The sequence below is a fragment of the Opisthorchis viverrini genome, assembly GCF_000715545.1.
Source record: "Opisthorchis viverrini unplaced genomic scaffold opera_v5_161, whole genome shotgun sequence".
Classification (NCBI taxonomy): domain Eukaryota; kingdom Metazoa; phylum Platyhelminthes; class Trematoda; order Opisthorchiida; family Opisthorchiidae; genus Opisthorchis; species Opisthorchis viverrini.
Window position 1 is genome coordinate 43452 of NW_008751815.1, and position 17970 is coordinate 61421.

A 17970-nucleotide genomic window follows, 5' to 3' on the forward strand; every position below is an offset into this window, starting at 1 on the left:
ATGATATGACAGGATTATGTATTCGTGATAGTAGTCGTTTATAGCTAGTAAGAAAAACGGTTAAAGTGGCACTTGACTCTGCAGGGTAAATTAATACAGTTTGCTAATTCGAGATGATATACTGCGATATTGTCAGTATCCTGCGGTCGTTGTGCAGAACATTCAATCGAGAGATGCAATTTTGAGCCTCTCCTTGATATTCCCAGATGAACGTATTCGACAAACTGCATACCGTTTGGACACTCGGGAACTACGCCTACCTGATGAAGCCTAAGAAGGTAGGGGGGAGGGCGAAACCGGTAGTGGGCTGTATATTTCACCCGACTCTACTATACTCCGCTGTACTCTACTGTTTCATGAATTACTGCACTGTGCTGCACTGTATCACACCGCACCATACTACACTGGTTTGTATTAACTGCTCCATATTCTGTTCTGTGTCTTTACAAAGCCCTGGGGGATCCGGACTATGAGGCCCGACTTCGGGAAAAGATGGGTGGAGATAGTTCTTGAAAGAGAGCGGTAAAAGCCACCTTTTCATGGAACAACCTATCATACCGATTCCAGCCTTTTCATCTGGCGTGCCAAATGGCTGTTTTGGTCAGGCTTTTATTCCGTTTTGGACGCAGTTGCTCTGTGTCTGAGCTGGAGACCACTCAGTGGTCAAGGTGTAAACCGGGAGGTTTGTGGTTCGAACCCAACCCCTGCAACTCGACTGTCCATGTCTAGACTTGGCCCCCCAGGCTGTATTTGGGTCCCCATTGGTGAAAGAAAGAAGGCCTTCGCTATGGAGTTATTTATTAGAAAATGCCAGGGGAGCAAAACTCTCATATGCATCTTGTTCAAAAAACTGAATATCCATCTTCTTGAACGCGTCCTCCTGAACTTTCCTGGATATTCATTGTCTGTTACCCAGTGGCAAGCAAATGCTACGGAGCGACTCCACAAATTCCGTAATAGATCTCACTTTTCAAGAGACGCAAAGCAGATTTACGAGGAGTTACGCACTACTTGCATGCCCCCACCAGTAGCATCACCGTTTGGGGTTCGAACCGAACCTCGGCATCTCGAGTGTCCATGTCTAGACTTGGACACCCTGGCTGCACCTGAGTCCCTACTGGTGGTATGGTAACTGTGCACCAGAAAGGTGTTTCAGCTGAATTATTATTATTATTACTCTGTTATTCCAGTATGGATTTCTCCTCAGTCCTAAGATAATCGATAAGATGCGCAACAGCTGTATCTTGCATTGCTTTTCCTGTGTAGGAAGGCCTCCACCAAGAAACCTGTAGAACACTCATCAAAGGAGCAAAAAGTGGCCGATGCGCCCACACACAGGCAGCGAAAGAGTTTACAGGTAAGGTTTTCCCAGCTGGGTCTGTTCACATTTCATGGTTCCCATTCAACTTGTGTGCCCCTCTCCCATATGACAGTATAGGTATGAAATAAGAAGATTTCCTTGTCTTGCCGGACCAAATGAATAAACTACCATGCTGACCGAGTTTTGAGGTTGACAGTAATGAGTTGGATCGTCTACAAATAACCCATCTAATCAATGTTGAAGTCTTGTCAGAAGCTGTTGATCGTTGGTTTGTGGACGGTTTTTCTTTGTGCACCACCGATTCTGTTGCGCAACTCCCTGGTTTTTGGCAGTTTATTTAGTTTACACTTCCCCCAGTTCTACCAAGCGGAGGCAATACTTCAACTGCACCAACACTGAACGCAAACTTTTTCCTTTATCGAATGCTACTCTGTTGTTAGCCGTATTCTAATGACTTCGGATATCCCTGTTCCTATCCGCTCCTGATTCGGTCTTGGCATCGGGGCCAGTACCCGTCTTAATGGCCGCTCAATGAAACCCACTGCATTCCCGCTTTCTTTTAGTTTCTTCCTCATTCAGTTTGCGCCGCTGTTTGGTCGACCACCTCGTGAACAACGCTTTTTCTCGACTAAAGATTGCTAAAACTATACTGGCGTATTTTGCTATCGGATGCGCTGATGAGCAAATTATGACCACATCATTGCCTGCTGGTTTCTGGTAGATAGTAGTTTTTAATTTCCAGCCACTGTTTTGTGTCATGCCGTCTAGGGAGGACAGCGTACCCGAAGTAAACTCTCGTTCCGACTCGTGGTTTAGTGCCGACTGACTGAACCGAACTCCTGTGTTACCAGGTGACCTGACATTTACTGTGAAACGGAAACCACCTTCAGCTGGAGCATCTCTCTTGGCCATCAGATTGTTTTGGTTCACCGGACTAATCGATAGGGGTCAGTTGACGGTTTACTAGATGAACCCGTCTAGTATAGTTATCACTCATCGCTTAAGGCATGGACTAAACATAGTTCCTCGTTCAACACTGCCAATTTTTAAACTCTAACGAACCCCTAAGCTTGTGGTTCCTTTTTCAGATGTCACAAATCTACGAAGAACTGGATTTTCTAAATGCACCAGGAGGCGCATGGACACAAGGATTTCCGATATCTTATAACCTCGATCAGTGGGCTGAAAAACCGCTGGAAGTTTTCCTCGTGCCACATTCCCATCACGATCCAGGTACTGGTATTTCCAAACGGCCTTAAAAGCCTACAGTTTTTTAATGCTTTACCCCTCCTCTTCTGACCCAGTTTTGTTTGCTAATTTAGTGGTACTTTCCACCGTAAAAATGGAAGATAAAACTATTCACTCGGAGTTGATTGTTGGTCTTTCGAAGAGACAATGTAGCGGTCTTCTTTGTCGCCGAAGGATGAATTTTTATTCGCTTGGATGATCACCGGAAACAGTTTGTTTGTACTCAAATCTCAGTCCAGCTTTCTCTCGTCTGAAACACCCTCTCTTCTTGTAATAACATTGTATACTTCTGGTTAGTACACCACCCGTTTCGCACTCTGACACATTCAAGCGCTAGAGATCTCCAAGGTCGTCGTCGGAAGCTTGCTGTTCAACAAAGCCGCCTGTGAAATCGCCCATGGAAGTCTCTACTTGGTAATATCGTTTGTACGGCCTCTCGGATGACATTGCAATTGAGATTCGATCAAGATCCCTAGGACTTGAACTTATTGACTGCACCCGAATCACTCACTGGGCTATTCTTTGAGATGAGAATCCAATGAACCATCGTCTTTGGGGAATACCAAATGATAACATAGAATACCAATCATCGCGATAGCAATACTGCTAGCCTTTGACACCCTTTTGACGCTCAGCAGCTATGCAACCCGAAGAAAACACCAAGGCTTATCTTCTGCCAAATTGTACAATCGCAAACAGGAGCGTCCGCGAAGAAAAGTTTCGAGCTTCCTACGAGGAATATCCATTAGGTTGGAGAACTGTGAAAGAAAATTCGATCATACCAGAGCGCTCACGCTGTCTGATAATGACCTCTGCTTCGGCGTGACGTATTGTTATGACATGAAGAATCTAACTCTGCAATCGAGCTTCATTACCAGACTAATATGACACCCCGAAAGATGAGTGGGATGGTTTCTTCGTCCGGTATTGATATCAAGTTGTTTCTGTCGGAGTCGCGCTGCTCCGTCGTTTTCCTCCTTCATATTGAAGACTTTCAGATATGATAGTTAACTTTCTTTTCGTTCATCCTAGTCGAACGACTAAACAAAGTACAATCAAGATTTCATCCTGCAAGTGAAGTTTGTTCTGTATCGAAAAATACTCTCCAGCCGTTTACTCCTTGTTGGCACTCGATGGCGTGCTTCTCACCTATGTCTAGAAGAGTCCGAACCCTTGCAGTGCATCCGATCTCCCAAAGTTTGTCGAAACAACACTCGACCGCTTAAAGTAGGTACAAGGACAAGTGGGTTTCCGAAGCATGTTACCCACAGCGTTCATCCCAACGCTTTTTTTGCCTTGGGGCCTTATTACTGTTGGTTGTTCTACTACCTCGATCAGTAGCAATCGGAGTGCCACACAACCACTTGTGCTTTTCACTTGATACTTAACACACCCGTGGCTGTTCATTGCTCACTGTACCGAATTTGGATCGATCACGTTGCTCTGCTGATCTGGGCTTGAAGAATCTACTGACGTGTATACGACTGCTCATCTAAGCAGTTCAATAGGCCCATGTGTAATAAGCTCAAGTGTAGACCACAGCGCTTGACCAACAACGGTGTCATAAGGGACAAAAACAGCTGAGCTACAAGAGGCGAGATGGCCCAAGTGGTTAGAGCGCGAATTTACTGACCGGAAGGTCCGTGGTTCGAACCTGACCTCTACCTCTCGACTTCCCCTGTCTAGGCTTGGGCAACCTGACAGTATCCCAGCCCTCGTGCAACCTTCGGGTGGCATGGCAGTAAGGCACTGAAAAGGTGCTACAGCTGAACGAAGTCTGGTGATGTTTCACGATTAAGCTGGTGGGAATCAGATGATCCAGTGTCGAGTGGAAAGACAATCTCATCCGAATTTGTCTGGTTTGTAGAACTTGTTAGGTCCGTTGTGCATCTGGCAATAGGTATCCCCAATCGCATTCGGTTTATGCGACAGCGGCGGCACCAGAAGCATAATCATCATCAGCAACAGCAGAGCGAGCTCAGCAACTTATTTAGAACCAATTTGATTGAATTTGATCGAACGTATTTTGCAGTATCCGCACATGGAAGCTAAAACCCTGGACACAACTAATTTGTAGAGCCAAAGGGCAACATGTGAACTGAAGATGAAAAGGAGAGTTCAACTATTATTCGCCGGTGTGATCGTTTAGATATCAAGCGAACCTTTTAGTCTGTCTGAGCGAGACGAAGTTACTTAATTCCTTGTCATTCAGTGTGTCATTTGAATGCCATCGTGGAGGTTCATCGTTCAGCTTAGCTGCAACACCCTTTCGGTGCCTAGCTGCCATGTCACCCAGAGAAAGCATGAGGGCTGGACTACTGCCAGGTTGCCCAAGCCTAGACCAGGGAAGTCGAGTGGCAGATGTCGGGTTCGAACGGCGGACTTTCCCGTCGGTAAATTTGCGCTCTAGCCACTTGGGCCATCTCGTGAAGGTTCATGCAACCTGCGGCCACTGTTGAACGACGCCATCCACGTGAACCAGTTTTTACTCAAACTAGTTTTAGCTAATGATGGATTAGCCCCAGGTGTTACGCTTCATACAAACAGCTTTTCTATGTTCTCAGTCTGTTTTCGTTTTTCTTCCAAGTAACTTTTAACCGCGTCACAGCCCATACCTGTTTTGATTTGAAGAGTATGTGAGTTTGAAGGTGGGCAACCATTGAGAGATGTGCGGCCATTGCTTGAGAGCCGTACTTGTAACAATCAATATGAACTTGTGTGATGTTGAAACATTCGGTCATGCCGTTATGGTGCTCTGAGAGGTTTCTCACTCATGTTGCACAGTTGGTGTAAGTGATTTTCCTGCGCGCACCTTTTTAGGATATTACGACACGCGATATAATTAAGTGGTCAAGGCGTAAGGTAGTTCGACCTCAACCTTGGATTCTCTCGCTTTTTCTTGTCGGAGTCTGGGCAGCTTGAGAGCATCTTGGCCGGCATACTCCGATTGGGAGCTGTGCACCGAAAGAGTGCCACCGCCGAACGATCTATTCATCTTTTCTTGTTCGACAGTGTTCAGAACTTCAGCCTCATGCATTGGAATGATCAGGATGTGTTTGTGGAGAGAAGGTGGATACGTTCTGATTGTACTGATAATACAAATTCCAAATGATGATCTACAGACATTTCTGGCCTCTTAGGAATCATCTGCCTTGCACACATATTTGTACATGGCCGTTCAGACCTGACCGCCTTCTGCCAATTTCTAATTGGCAGAGGGAGTTGGTGCAACTCACATCTCCGTGTGGATTCCACTTGTTGACCAATCAGTCGTGCATACCCTTTTTCATTATGCATACCTGTGTAAAACGGATTATTGTAATCGGTTCTCGCCAGATGGTTCTTTGATCACAAGGTTACTTCGGGGTTTTAATGAGATTCAACCAACCAAGCCTCCCCAAGTCAGTCGCCCTCTCTTCGCTCAACTTCCAAGATAAGTTGCGCGCCAGGTCAAGTAGGCGAATACGAGAAGCGAGACTTCGACCGATATTGGAAGTTGGAGAGCGTCGGCGATATCCCGAACTTCATCACCTACACACTTGAATCCAGCTGAACTAAAAAAAAACCAAGAAAAAGCACACATCTGTTTCTCCGTCCTATAATCAACCATGACTTGGTACTGATTGTGGTTGAATGTAGTGACTACCCTTACGACTTCACGCACCTGTGGTTAGTTGAAAGCGAAATTGTTCAGCTGTACCACCCTTTCGGTGCCTAGCTGCCATGCCACACAAAGGAAGCACGAGGGCTGGAATACTGCCAGGTTGCCCAAGCCTAGACAGGGGAAGTCGAGAGGCAGAGGTCAGGTTCGAACCACGGACCTTTCATTCAGTAAATTCGCGCTCTAACCAATTGGTTAGTCGTTGGCTGCAGCTTAGCTGAACGCCTCCAGGTTGAACGTCTGCTGGCTACTTGGTCATGCAATCTGATTTGTGGAGTTACCGTCACCTTTGATTAAAGGTCTGTTCTCTGAATGCGAGGGCAACTGGCACTGTGTTAGCTACGAGTGTCCTTTTCAGGAACTGGGGTTACTCATGAGCTGTGTATAATAGTGAACTTCCTGCATTGCATTACAAGTTGCAGTCGGTTCAGTTCGCACCATTCCTTACCATCAAAAGACACGTGTTGATGTACACAGTCTTGTCACATTTCTAGCTGTCGACGTTCAGTCTTTCACACTGAGGTTTATTGCTTGAACGGGTGGCCTGATACTTAATTCGCGTACTGTACCACATCGCCAGTGTTTCAACTAGCTAGCCTACGTAGTAAAAAGTTTTGCAAACCAAATAGTACTTGGAGGCGAGTGAAAGGCTTCCTAACAGGATCCCTTCTTCTCTAGCTAGATCCACAAACGCTGCCAAACTGACGATAATCTTCTACATTATTCCGTGATAATAGGCCACCTTGGTGCAGTGTTGTTACCTACTTTCCCGGTAAAACTTCATCTCTCACGAAGCTAGGTCATCTCAAGGAGAGTCAAGTAGCCTTTTCTTTGTGGTTGTCTCTTTTAGGATAGACCTAGTATACAGAGAATTTTCATCAGTGTATATCTCAGTCAGCCGTCTATTTTCAGACATCTCCATTAAGCTTGGTGGGTCGTGTAGTGCGTAAAACGAGTTATTCATCTAGACCGTAGCTTCACTGAACAGAAAGAAGCACAAACGGCCAAACTACTACCTAGAGAGGAGTGATTGTGGTGTCAGGCGTGAACCCAAACCCAGGACTTTCCAGTGAGTTTTCCGCACTACCTCTACTCAATCACTAATGAGTCTGTTTGGTTGAGTTTCACCGCAAGAGAGGATTTTCAGTCTCTCATCGGAGCGTGATCTCCTTTCTGATGTAACACACACGGATGCGAAGCTCTATAGGGAAGTGATCTATCTTCAGAGGGGTTTTCTCAGCGAGAGTGTGCCACACATCCCCGATGCTTATAAGTCTCTCGCTTGCATGACATTTGGGGTTAAGACAAAAGTGAAGCCCTACAGAGTAGATTTTCCCGCTTCCTGATGCATCACTAGGAAACAATGAATGTTGGGGAGCCTTTCAAAACTATTTGTGGTGCTTCTCAGCTCCCTGAGGATTGCTGTAACTCGTTTGGTTATCGAAAGGTGTACGAACCATCTATAAGTTGGTTCAAAAAAAGCCTCTTGTGTCGTTTCATCAGGATGGATAATGACGCTCGAGGAATATTTCGAAATCAAGACAAAGAAATGTTTGGACTCCACACTGAAGGTTTTGGAAAGCCGTTCCGATGCACGCTTCTCATACGCGGAGATATCTTTCTTCAGTATGTGGGTTGCTGGTCTAAAAGAAGACGAGAAAAATCGTGTGAAAAAGTGAGTCCAGTTCGTTCGGTTTGGTGTATTTCTGTCCGCTTTTTACTCGTCGAATTCCCCCCAACACTCATTCACCCACGTAACCTGTGTACCGACTTTTTAAAGAATCATTTCTCCTAAAGCAGACTACTCGCAAGGTTGCTGAACACCCTTCGACAGCCCACGACCGGTTTCGCCTTTCTTGGAGCTCATCAGCAACCTTGTGAATAGTCTCCTTTATGAAATATACTGCGATATCTCGAATATCGCATCAACTGAAACATGAGGCGGCCTTCAGTTGAAGAATATCATAAACAAGAGATTCAGTTAAGTTCCCCGTGAAAACCGAATTGAGTTGCAAATGAGTGTATTTCTCGAAAACAGTCCAATTTGGGTTCAAGTAGAACATAAGGTTGACGGAATCTCGGGGACTGCACCTACCTGATGAGCCCCAAGAAAGCTGAAACCGGTCGTGGGCTGTCGAAGAGTTTTCAGCAACCTTGTGAGTAGTTTCCTTTATGAAAATATACTGCGATCTCTGGAATATTGCACCAACTGAAACATGAGGCGGCCTGTGTGCAGCACATTCAGTTGTAGAATATCATAAATGAGAGATTCAGTTGAGTCTCTCGTGAAAAACCGAGTTGATTTGCAAATGAGTGTATTTATTTCTCCTGTTGGAAATATCATCTACGTAGTGTGTATCAGAAACCCACATGAACAAGCTAGTTCGTAGCTTTGTTCCAACCAAAAGAAATCCCGTTTACTACTTGCGTGGCAAAACTGAAATAGGTTGTTGCGTGAACACTGATTAAGCAACAAGTGTGTGTCGACAAAATGACTAGCCAGAATGATTTGTGGTGAGGTATTTGAAATTGAACATTCTGTGCAGGGAGTATAATAACCTTAGCTGCTGTACCTGTGTTCTGCTTCCAAAGGTCTTGTGATTAGTAAAATGATGACGCTGAGACTAGAAAACAGACTAGCCACAACATGTTGCGCCACACGTCATAATCAGGTGAGAGCGATTCCATCATCGAACCACGTTTATGTGTGTTTATGAATTTTTTCGGCTCCCCTCGGGACAACTATATTACCAGAGAGTGCTTGAACACATCCAAAAGGCAGAGTGAACGATGACACAATGTGTAAGCAGTTTTTATATCTTCCATCTTCTTGACACCTGAAAAAATGAGTGACCGCTTTTCGGCTTTTCAGGTTGCCGACTTTTATATGAACCAATCCCCTGTTTATCCCAAAAGCAACTTGCATCCGTAGTTTCAGGCCTTTTCACTCAAAAAAAAGCTTCTGTACAGGTGTTCAATCTCACGTGGCTGGATAAGCATTTATACGCCTCACGTGACCCGCCGAACCGACATCACTTTTATCGGATTTAACCGTTGATTATCGATTTTTAACCGGATCGACGTGAACTGGTTTAGTGAAGTTCATGGTTGTACACAACTAGACGGGGCCGTCAAAGTCCTCAACCAAACGTTTGGCTCAAATTCGTGACCTGAAGGCCGCGGGCATACCACCATAGAAAAAATGTACCCAGTCAATCCCCGCGCTGACGTCATATCGAGTGGGAACGTCTGCAATACAGCGGCCAAGCTCGGAAAATAGGCAAACCACCAATATTACAATAGTATTACATGTCTCCAACCTACAGCGCATGATCTAACCCTCAGTCTGGACGGCCAGGAGACTGTTTTTAAGCCTCTATCTGGTGACCAACCTGGGATGAGAGACTCTGGATGTCAAAGTGAGACATTCCAGCATGGCTCAGGGCCATAAAGGTACGCAAACCACGATAAGGTTCGATCTCTGCAAAAAAGCTCGAGAGGATTCACTGGTTAAGGTACGAACTTACTGACCGGAAGGTCCCCGTGGTTCGAACTCGACCGTGGCATCTCGACTGCTCCTGTCTAGGCTTGGGCAACTTGGTAGATTGTCGGCTCTCAGGCTTCCTTCGGCTGTCTTGACAACTAGACACCGAAAGTTGTAGTACAGCTGAACCATTATATATTAGTATATTCTCTGCAAAACAATGAGGTCAGTTCAGGTTCGTCGTGATGACATAATGAGGCGGGCGATGGATGTTCTTGAACATCGCGGTATTCAGATCGTTTCTGGTGAGAACTTTAATCATTCGGAGTACGGAGACGGCAGTGTCCTGATCTTTCAAGACGAAGGATAAATACAGGCGCACAGCAATGTCTTTCGACATAAGCCTTGCACTTACAAAATGCATAGTCTCATGCCTTAAGGTATGCAGTCTCTGAATAGTTCCTTTGCGATTCAAGGAGAATCACCATCGGAGGTTGTAGAGAATTCCACATACCCCTGCGGTTGTTGTGTTGACGGAAGTGTTTCTGACGGAGTTTTTGCTCGAATCTCGAAAGCCGTCTGCCAGTTTGCGTCAAAAAGGCATATCACTGGGTCTTAGGGATTGCACGTACCAGGCCACAATAAGGACGGTGATTTTTAAAATGTCTAAGTAGCAGCGCCATAGAAGAGCTCTTCTTCGCGGGACTGATTTTTCTCACTCTATGATGGGAATGTTTCCCAAAAACTGGACACCGAAAGTTCGGGGTAATCAGCTTGTCAGTCAGCCTATTGGTCATTCTGTTCACGGAAACAACTTCATGTTCCTTCCCACAACCAGAACAATAATGTATATCCACGGCAATGAGTAACACGTTTGGAACTCAAGGAAGTTGACACTGACTTGTGAGCATTTAACTCTCAAAGGAGATGAAATTGTCTGCCAGACGAGTATCCAAAGCGTGCGAACACTTTAAATGCTTTAGGTATTTACTGAGGTAGTGCGAACCCGAATTTTCGGGAACTTATTCGTACATTCTACTGCGCGGAACATTATTGAGTATCTCAGCTACTGTCCTACTCAAAAACATTCAAAATTATCATCAAGCCAACGGGATCGAGATAGCTCTGTGGTTAGGGCACGAACTTACTGACCGAATGGTCCGTGGTTCGAACCCAACCTCGCCCTGTCTACCGCTCCTGTTTAAGCTTTGGCAGTACCCCAATCTTCGCGCTTCCATCGGTTATCGTGAGAGCCATGCACCGAAATGGTGCTACAGTCGGACGACAACGACGACGAACGGCCTCGAGATGGCTCGATCGTCAAAGCGCGAAATTCCTGGCCGATCTGTCCGTGGTTTGAACCTAACCCCAGCGTTTCTCCTGTCTAGGCTTGGGCAACCTAGCAGTATCACAGTCCTTGTGCTTCTGTTGTGGTTTAGTTGTCCTTCGATTCCATTCAACCGCTGCGTGGTCGTAAAGTTCAGTCGGATTTTGCAAGTCAAGGGCTGGTCTGATTGCGAAGCACGCTTTCTACTTCAATTTACCAGCTGCTCAAACTCGTTGGAGATAGCGTTATCTTCTGGCAATCAGCTTGATACATGACTAATTTCCTAATTACCTGATGAAAGTCGCTTCATAGTTGGGATTAGCCAAAGTAAGTGTGGGGAAATGGTCATCCTTTTTTGCGACCTGAGTTGAGACCTTCCAGATAGGTATGTGCTACGCAGTTCTGACTGTCCAACTTGGTGGGTCGGGATCCCGTTTCTGTGGGCATCTAGAAACGTGACCGAGGGACGTTCATCTACTGGGGTAAATTTTTTCATGGATCATACTGTCCTCTAGTATACCATACTATACCCTACTGGCTATACCATCCTACCCTCTTCTTCATCGACTATCCTAATTTTCAAGGTTTGAGCACGCAGCCCGGCTGCGATTCAACTAAATGCCAATAGACAAGCCTGTTACAATGGAAAACTGAAAGTTTTGTCACGCGAAGTTCTCGGTTGCTCTTCTCGTCATCCAGCTGGGCATTAGATGAGATTTATTGTACTACATTATTGGCATAGTTCTGGTCGGTAATGTTCCGGTTGCCGGTTGTTAAGAACCGATCGATAATGTGCCGTATTCGGAGGGCGCCTTTGCCAGGTTCATCTGTACCGTACTTTTCATCTGAGCTTGTTTGTTCCCTAAGAATCCCTCTACCAACTCTTGCTTTAGGTTGTTGAACAGTGGTCAGCTGGAAGTCGTTTCTGGTGGTTGGGTCATGACAGACGAGGCAGCTGGACATCACTACGCCATGCTGGACCAACTGATCGAGGGACACCAATGGCTGTTGGAGAACTTTGGTATGTTCCATCCCACTGCTGACTGCTCTTGGAGCGGCAATAGCCACGAGCTTTGTGTTGAAAAATAAAGTTTTGTTTATCCACTTTTGTCTATTCGTACGTCTGTCTATCCATGTCTTATTCCTTGAAAATACAGTTGGCAAACCGACACCAACACAGTGACAAAAGCAATGGTAGGAAACAGTAATTCAAACATTTGAATGTTCTCGTTAGGTCAGCAGATTGTGGACAAGATGTGTGAGAAAAATTGACATGGGAAATGACGCTGTGTACAAACAAAAACGAGAATGGAAACCTGGTGGCTTCTCAAAGGACGGAAGCGATTTTCCCTCCATTAAGTTGTTTTATGAGCAGCATGAAGAGGATATTCGAAATTGGCCGCTAACTCCTTCCCGGTTTCACACTTTCCCGAGCTGTTTTGGAGTGTCCTTGTAACCTATGTGGAACATTCCTTTGAAATGTGCAAAACACGGGGAACCATTGCGCTACATATTTGGCTAAATTGCATCTCAGTCGAGAGCCTCCCTCGAAAACGGTTTGTGTTTGCTTCGTCAACCCTAATGATCAGCTGATGAAATCTTCAAAGTGGTCCTGAAGGACTTGGTCAGCAAGAATTGTCACCAACGCTTCCTTCATCAAGACTAATGAAGGCTTTGTCTTGGTCCGGGAGCAGTATGAACACCACTTCGCTGTTATCTACTGGCTTATCGCCTTGTTACTTTCAGATTATGAATATCCAAAAACAAGTTGAAGAAGATGAACTGTTTCCATGGTTGGAGACATTGTCAGACATGGCCCAGTCGCGCCCTCAATGGCGCTCATGCATCCAAGCTATTGCCTTCAATGCATAGCTCTTTTTCCAACCCCCCACTTGACAGCCCACTGTACCTATCCCCCCCCAAAAAAAAACATCGGTGAACGAAACTGCGGCAGCTACAGCCACTGTACGACGAGTACGCGGTTATTACAGCTGACAATGATGATGATGTTTCCATCTATTTGTTTAACGAGTCTTCCTACCCTAATCTTTTCCATGGACGTGAGAAACCCTTCCGAAGGGAATACAAAACAGTACAACCTGTTTTGTTGTACGGCTGTGAGACGTGACTTTTTCGAGCAGCGAAACGGAGACGTACTTATGTCTTCGACAGCTGCCTCAGGACCATAGCTCGTCTGGGGGGTGATGTTAGTGAATCTGTAAAGAGGCAATTAGAAAACGAGTGTTCGGTTGTGCAACGGGGATTCCAACATTTTATCTGGCAGTGGAGTGTGAAACAGGTTTATTCCAACCTTTTATCTGGCAGTGGAGTGTGAAACAGGTTACGAAGAGTCTGGGTGATATCGGTGTGTCTCACCTTCCAGAATAGGAACCGCGTGATCCCCATCGCGCTTGGTTGAGGAGGCTTCAAGACATATCAGCTAGTCAATATCAGTGGCGTAACTATTCTCAGTTTCTATCGGAAAGTGCTCCATATAATCCGATATCTGGTGATGACCGTTTCACCAGCCCTTCGTTTTCAGGCCGATTTAGACTCGCAGACATGGTTCACTGCTCGGATTGCTCTTTGGACAGTGAATATTTTATTTTTAGTCGGTTGGTGATCTGTTGAGCGTTTACTTACCTACCATTTTATTGCTCACTCGAATACTTCTGTTGTTTGGAGGCAAAGGTAACGATTGTGGTAGCATCCCAGCCCTCATGCTTCTTTCGGGTAGCGTGGCGGCCAGGCACCAAAAGGGTGTTACAGCTGAACTTTTGTTGTTATTCTTTTGACGACTGTCGATCTATATGCATCGTTTCCGCTGGAAACCAATTTTTCAATCCGTAGGACAGGTTTCGTCAACATCTTGATGTCTTGATGGAGTACCGCACGTAATGCGTCTGGACTACCTTGTAGGCTATGGCATCTGCAGCACTGAAATAGGAAGGTATGATTTTCATAAGGGAAACTACTCATAAGGTTGCTGAAAACACTTCGACAACCGACGACCGGTTTGGATTCCCTCTTGGGGTCCTCAAGTAGGCGCACTCCCCGAGCTTCCGTCAATCCCATGTCCTACTCGAACCCCAATTGCACAGATCTCGACAAACTGGCTTTCGCAGGAGACTCTATTGAATCTTTCGTTTGTAGTGTATCATCGGTATCGGTCAACATGTCAAGAGATTCGTAGCCCAGGACTGTCCATTCGATCGCGTCATAAGTACGGAGCTTGCAATAAACGAAGGTTGTACAGTCCCGTAGAATCTCGGAAAAAGGACAGACTATTTGTGAAATTCTAACATGTCAGCCGTGACTAGCTTGAATTTTCCTCAAAAGGGAACAGACACAATAGCGTTTTCTATTTCTAGGCTCTAAATGTATTCCTCTGAGCAGATCGATGAAGCTTCTCTTCTTGCTAAGGTACATGCCTCTGCGGTTTTTATTTCAAACTGGATAACGCACGCAAATGTGTATTTGGGACCCTTGGTGAAGATCAGTCCCATGCATGTCCTTTCATACGTTTAAGAAACCATCTTCTACTGTTTAACGTATTCGCATCGTCTTAACCCCTTGCACATGATCAGATTATAGACCGAATGTCAGCTGGTCCATCGATCCTTTTGGTCACAGTCCAACAATGGCATACCTGAACAGAAAAATGCGTTTTTCCGCTATGGTAGTACAACGCGTCCATTATGAGGTCAAAAAATATTTGGCGAAACGTCAGTCTTTGGAATTCAGCTGGCGTCAGTACTGGGGTGAGTGCGCGTTGTTTGTTTAGCCTTATGTCGATTTTTCTACCTATTGCTGTTAGACTGTATCAGCTTAACTAGGATTTTCACACTCCAGGTTTTGCTGTTTTTGGAGAAAAGTAACCGCTACTTTCCAGCAGCTTGTGCGTGCCGATGGTGTATGAATCTGTAGAGCTGGTGAAGGGAAGCCGCTCCTTTGGCAGGCTATTCAACCCCTTTTCCGTGGCGCTTTTTCATGGGTAGGTCAGGGAGATCTGGTGGCCGTTTCGTGATAAACATACCGTACTGTGAATGATTCCGTGATCGAGATTATGAAAACACGTGAGGGGCTCTACCTCGTATCAGACGTAATCGGTCCAGACGCGCAACTGTCATGGGTGACGATCGAAGTCGGCTCCATCCACCTGAGATTGTCCACATACGCTTGCCTTCCGACCTCATCATATGGTTTGGGCTCTCGTTCACCATCGCCTCAGCTATTGAAAAGCCACACTGAATTGTGACTAATATTGTACGCAAGAAGTCGTCCAGAGCCACGAGTAATAAGTTTTAGACCCCGCCTTGACCACACTTTCAGTCACTTCGCCTAGCACCTTTCTCTGATGACACTTTATTGAGTTGAGAATTTACAGCTACTGTGGAAGTTAGAATAACTGAAGAGCCACGAATTCCCATCCATCGGAACATCGGATTAGCAATACTGAGATACGCCAGATGGTCTTAGGAAGAAGGAAGTTCCCACTTCATGCGTTACGATGGTTGGAACGTATACTCAGCATGCCAAAAGATCGTCTTCTTCTTAGAGCTCTTTTCGCCCATCCCTGTGCTGAGTGGAAGCGACCGAGAGGTGGAAAGTGTATGACCACGCAACGAAGTAGGGAAACACTAACCAGTAAACTGAGTCGAGTCGGCAACTGCCACCTCCTTGGATAAGGACCTCGGGACTCAAATCACCAGTGGCTATTGACAGTGGCAGAAATGGGCCATTCGCTTAGTCAGTGACGCTCGTGCACCAAAGCTGTCGCCTTCAATACGTAGCTACCCGATTTCTCCGAACACACTGAATATGTCTTCGCCTCCAAGGCTTGGTCGTGTGTCCCACACTCCTGTTTTCCGGTAGCAGCTGGAACCATTGGTACACGGTTTTGAATTGTACCCCCAGTTGTTTTTCATGGTCTTGTGACTTCCACACCTCACACCTCCCTCACTATGAAGTTTTCGTCTCCTCTAGGACCCCAGTCGTACTATATCTTAGTCACTCTCAGTGCAGAATAGCCTCCCCTTTCCGTCGATTGTGGTTATTTGCTGCCAGTGTAAGCTTGCGCTATCCGTTTTTAACATCCTGTCTGTGTAATTGTTTCTTTTCACGCTTCTTCCATGTGCGTTTGGCTCGTTCGCCGTTTGACTCATTCAGACAATGACGGTCATACGGACATACTAGCTCACATGATGCCGTTCTATTCTTACGACGTCCCGCACACTTGCGGCCCGGAACCTGCCGTTTGCTGTCAGTTCGACTTTGCCCGACTCCAGCAGTTTAAGTGTCCTTGGAAATTCCAACCTCAGGTAATCACACAGAACAATGTGGATGAACGGTAAGTTTGTGTCATCCTGTGTTTGCAAACGTATTTGGTAGACGTTATCGCTAGGACAAGTCCCTAATCCTTAGGCGTCTTAAAGGTTTCTAGATTCGATTGTCGTAGTGTCAGGTTTAGTATGTATATAGCCTCGAGTCGGTTTTACCCCCGGAGCATGAAGTTTACGAAGAAGCTGGAAGTGATCTGCGACCACCATTGTACAGACCAAGTTGGTTTTTGACTGGTACTAGCTGGCCAAGTATGTGCGTAGGGTGCGTCTTCTGAGCAGTACGAGCCTTTTGTACACACTCGGTATCCCAATTCTTCATTTGTCCCTACTTGCCTTGACAATCCTGGGCCGCCAACTGACTGTTCAGCTGGTTGTATAGATTTCTGTGAGCAAAGCTCAGGGGACATTACCTGTTGTGCCTGTTGGGTCCATCAGTGACAGCTATATTTGGAAAAGATAGCCTAACACGTGTGCGTGGACGGACAACCAGCCACAACGGACCCCCTTAGGTAGTGCACTCTCCATACAAAGAGCACTGACACGTAATTTCCAGGACTGAGCAATATGAGAGAGCAGCTGTCAACTCCCACTGAAGGTTCTGGAGGTCCCCCTTAGCAGGGAATTTTTCTCTCGGACCAGATGATGTCATGGCAGTCCAGATTTCTTAATATTCCCATACTAGAGTTGATCTGCGGATGATCAGAGAACTCAAGACATGACAGTTACACAGATAAACTATGGGTGATGGACAGGTGAAAACTACCAGACGGATAATGGACTGTGCTGCAATGTCTATAGGTCGCCGCAGTATTCGTCAATCAAAACACATATGGCTTTCACCAGCGGTACGCACATCAATGTGGGTTGAACTTTCCTACCGGGATTTGGACCTATGTGTGGTCACTTCCCTCATGTGACTGTCCCATTATAGGCCTTCTGCAACCTGGTTGTCCCTTAAATAGGGACACTTGAACATAACGAGACTTCATCTCTGGTTACCTAGATATGGCATATGGATTGAAGAGCTAGTGCTTGCAGAATCGAGCTTACGGAGAGTCATTCTGGTTTTCAAAGAGGGTATGCGAGCACTATGTGTGGACCACCGTGGCACCAGCCTGGTGGCCGTGGTATAGAAGGGGCTCTCTGGTCATTAGAAGGTTGATTGATTGAAGCGAGAGATAGATCCGTTAAAACCCTACTGGGTTCCGTCCTGCAAGAGGATGCATTGATTACATTTTCATCCTACGACAGGTTCGGAACAGCGACACTACTAGGAGCTTGACTTGAAAACTGCCTTTGACTCTCTGGATTGCCAGGCAGTGTTTATGGAACAAAGTTGTCTCCCATATGTTCTTGTTCCCCATTAAGGCCTCGTACGCCAACTTCGGCGGACATGTGTAGGTCTACTGGAAGCCTTCGGCTGAGTTCACTAGGAGTGTCAGGCACGGCTATGCTATTTCATCTTTCCCCTGGAACTTTTCTGTCGATATGGTCATGAAAGATGCACGTTCAGCCTGTGTGGTCGAAATTCTCTCAGGGCGTTCGCTCAAAGGTATTGAGTACGCGGATAGTATAGCTCTTCTTGGA

The 17970-nt window shown here is 45.9% G+C and overlaps 1 protein-coding gene across 1 annotated transcript in view; it reads left to right on the plus strand.

Moving 5' to 3' along the window:
* T265_07096 (hypothetical protein) overlaps positions 1-17970 on the plus strand; it is a gene marked incomplete at both ends in the record, with an annotated part of 61995 nt that overhangs the window by 6409 nt on the left and 37616 nt on the right. Inside the window, 6 exons of the mRNA XM_009172539.1 lie at positions 1267-1357; positions 2410-2554; positions 7734-7905; positions 11935-12062; positions 14629-14802; positions 16211-16391. Of these exons, the coding sequence (XP_009170803.1) occupies positions 1267-1357; positions 2410-2554; positions 7734-7905; positions 11935-12062; positions 14629-14802; positions 16211-16391 (891 nt within the window). The remainder of the gene's footprint in view (positions 1-1266; positions 1358-2409; positions 2555-7733; positions 7906-11934; positions 12063-14628; positions 14803-16210; positions 16392-17970) is intronic.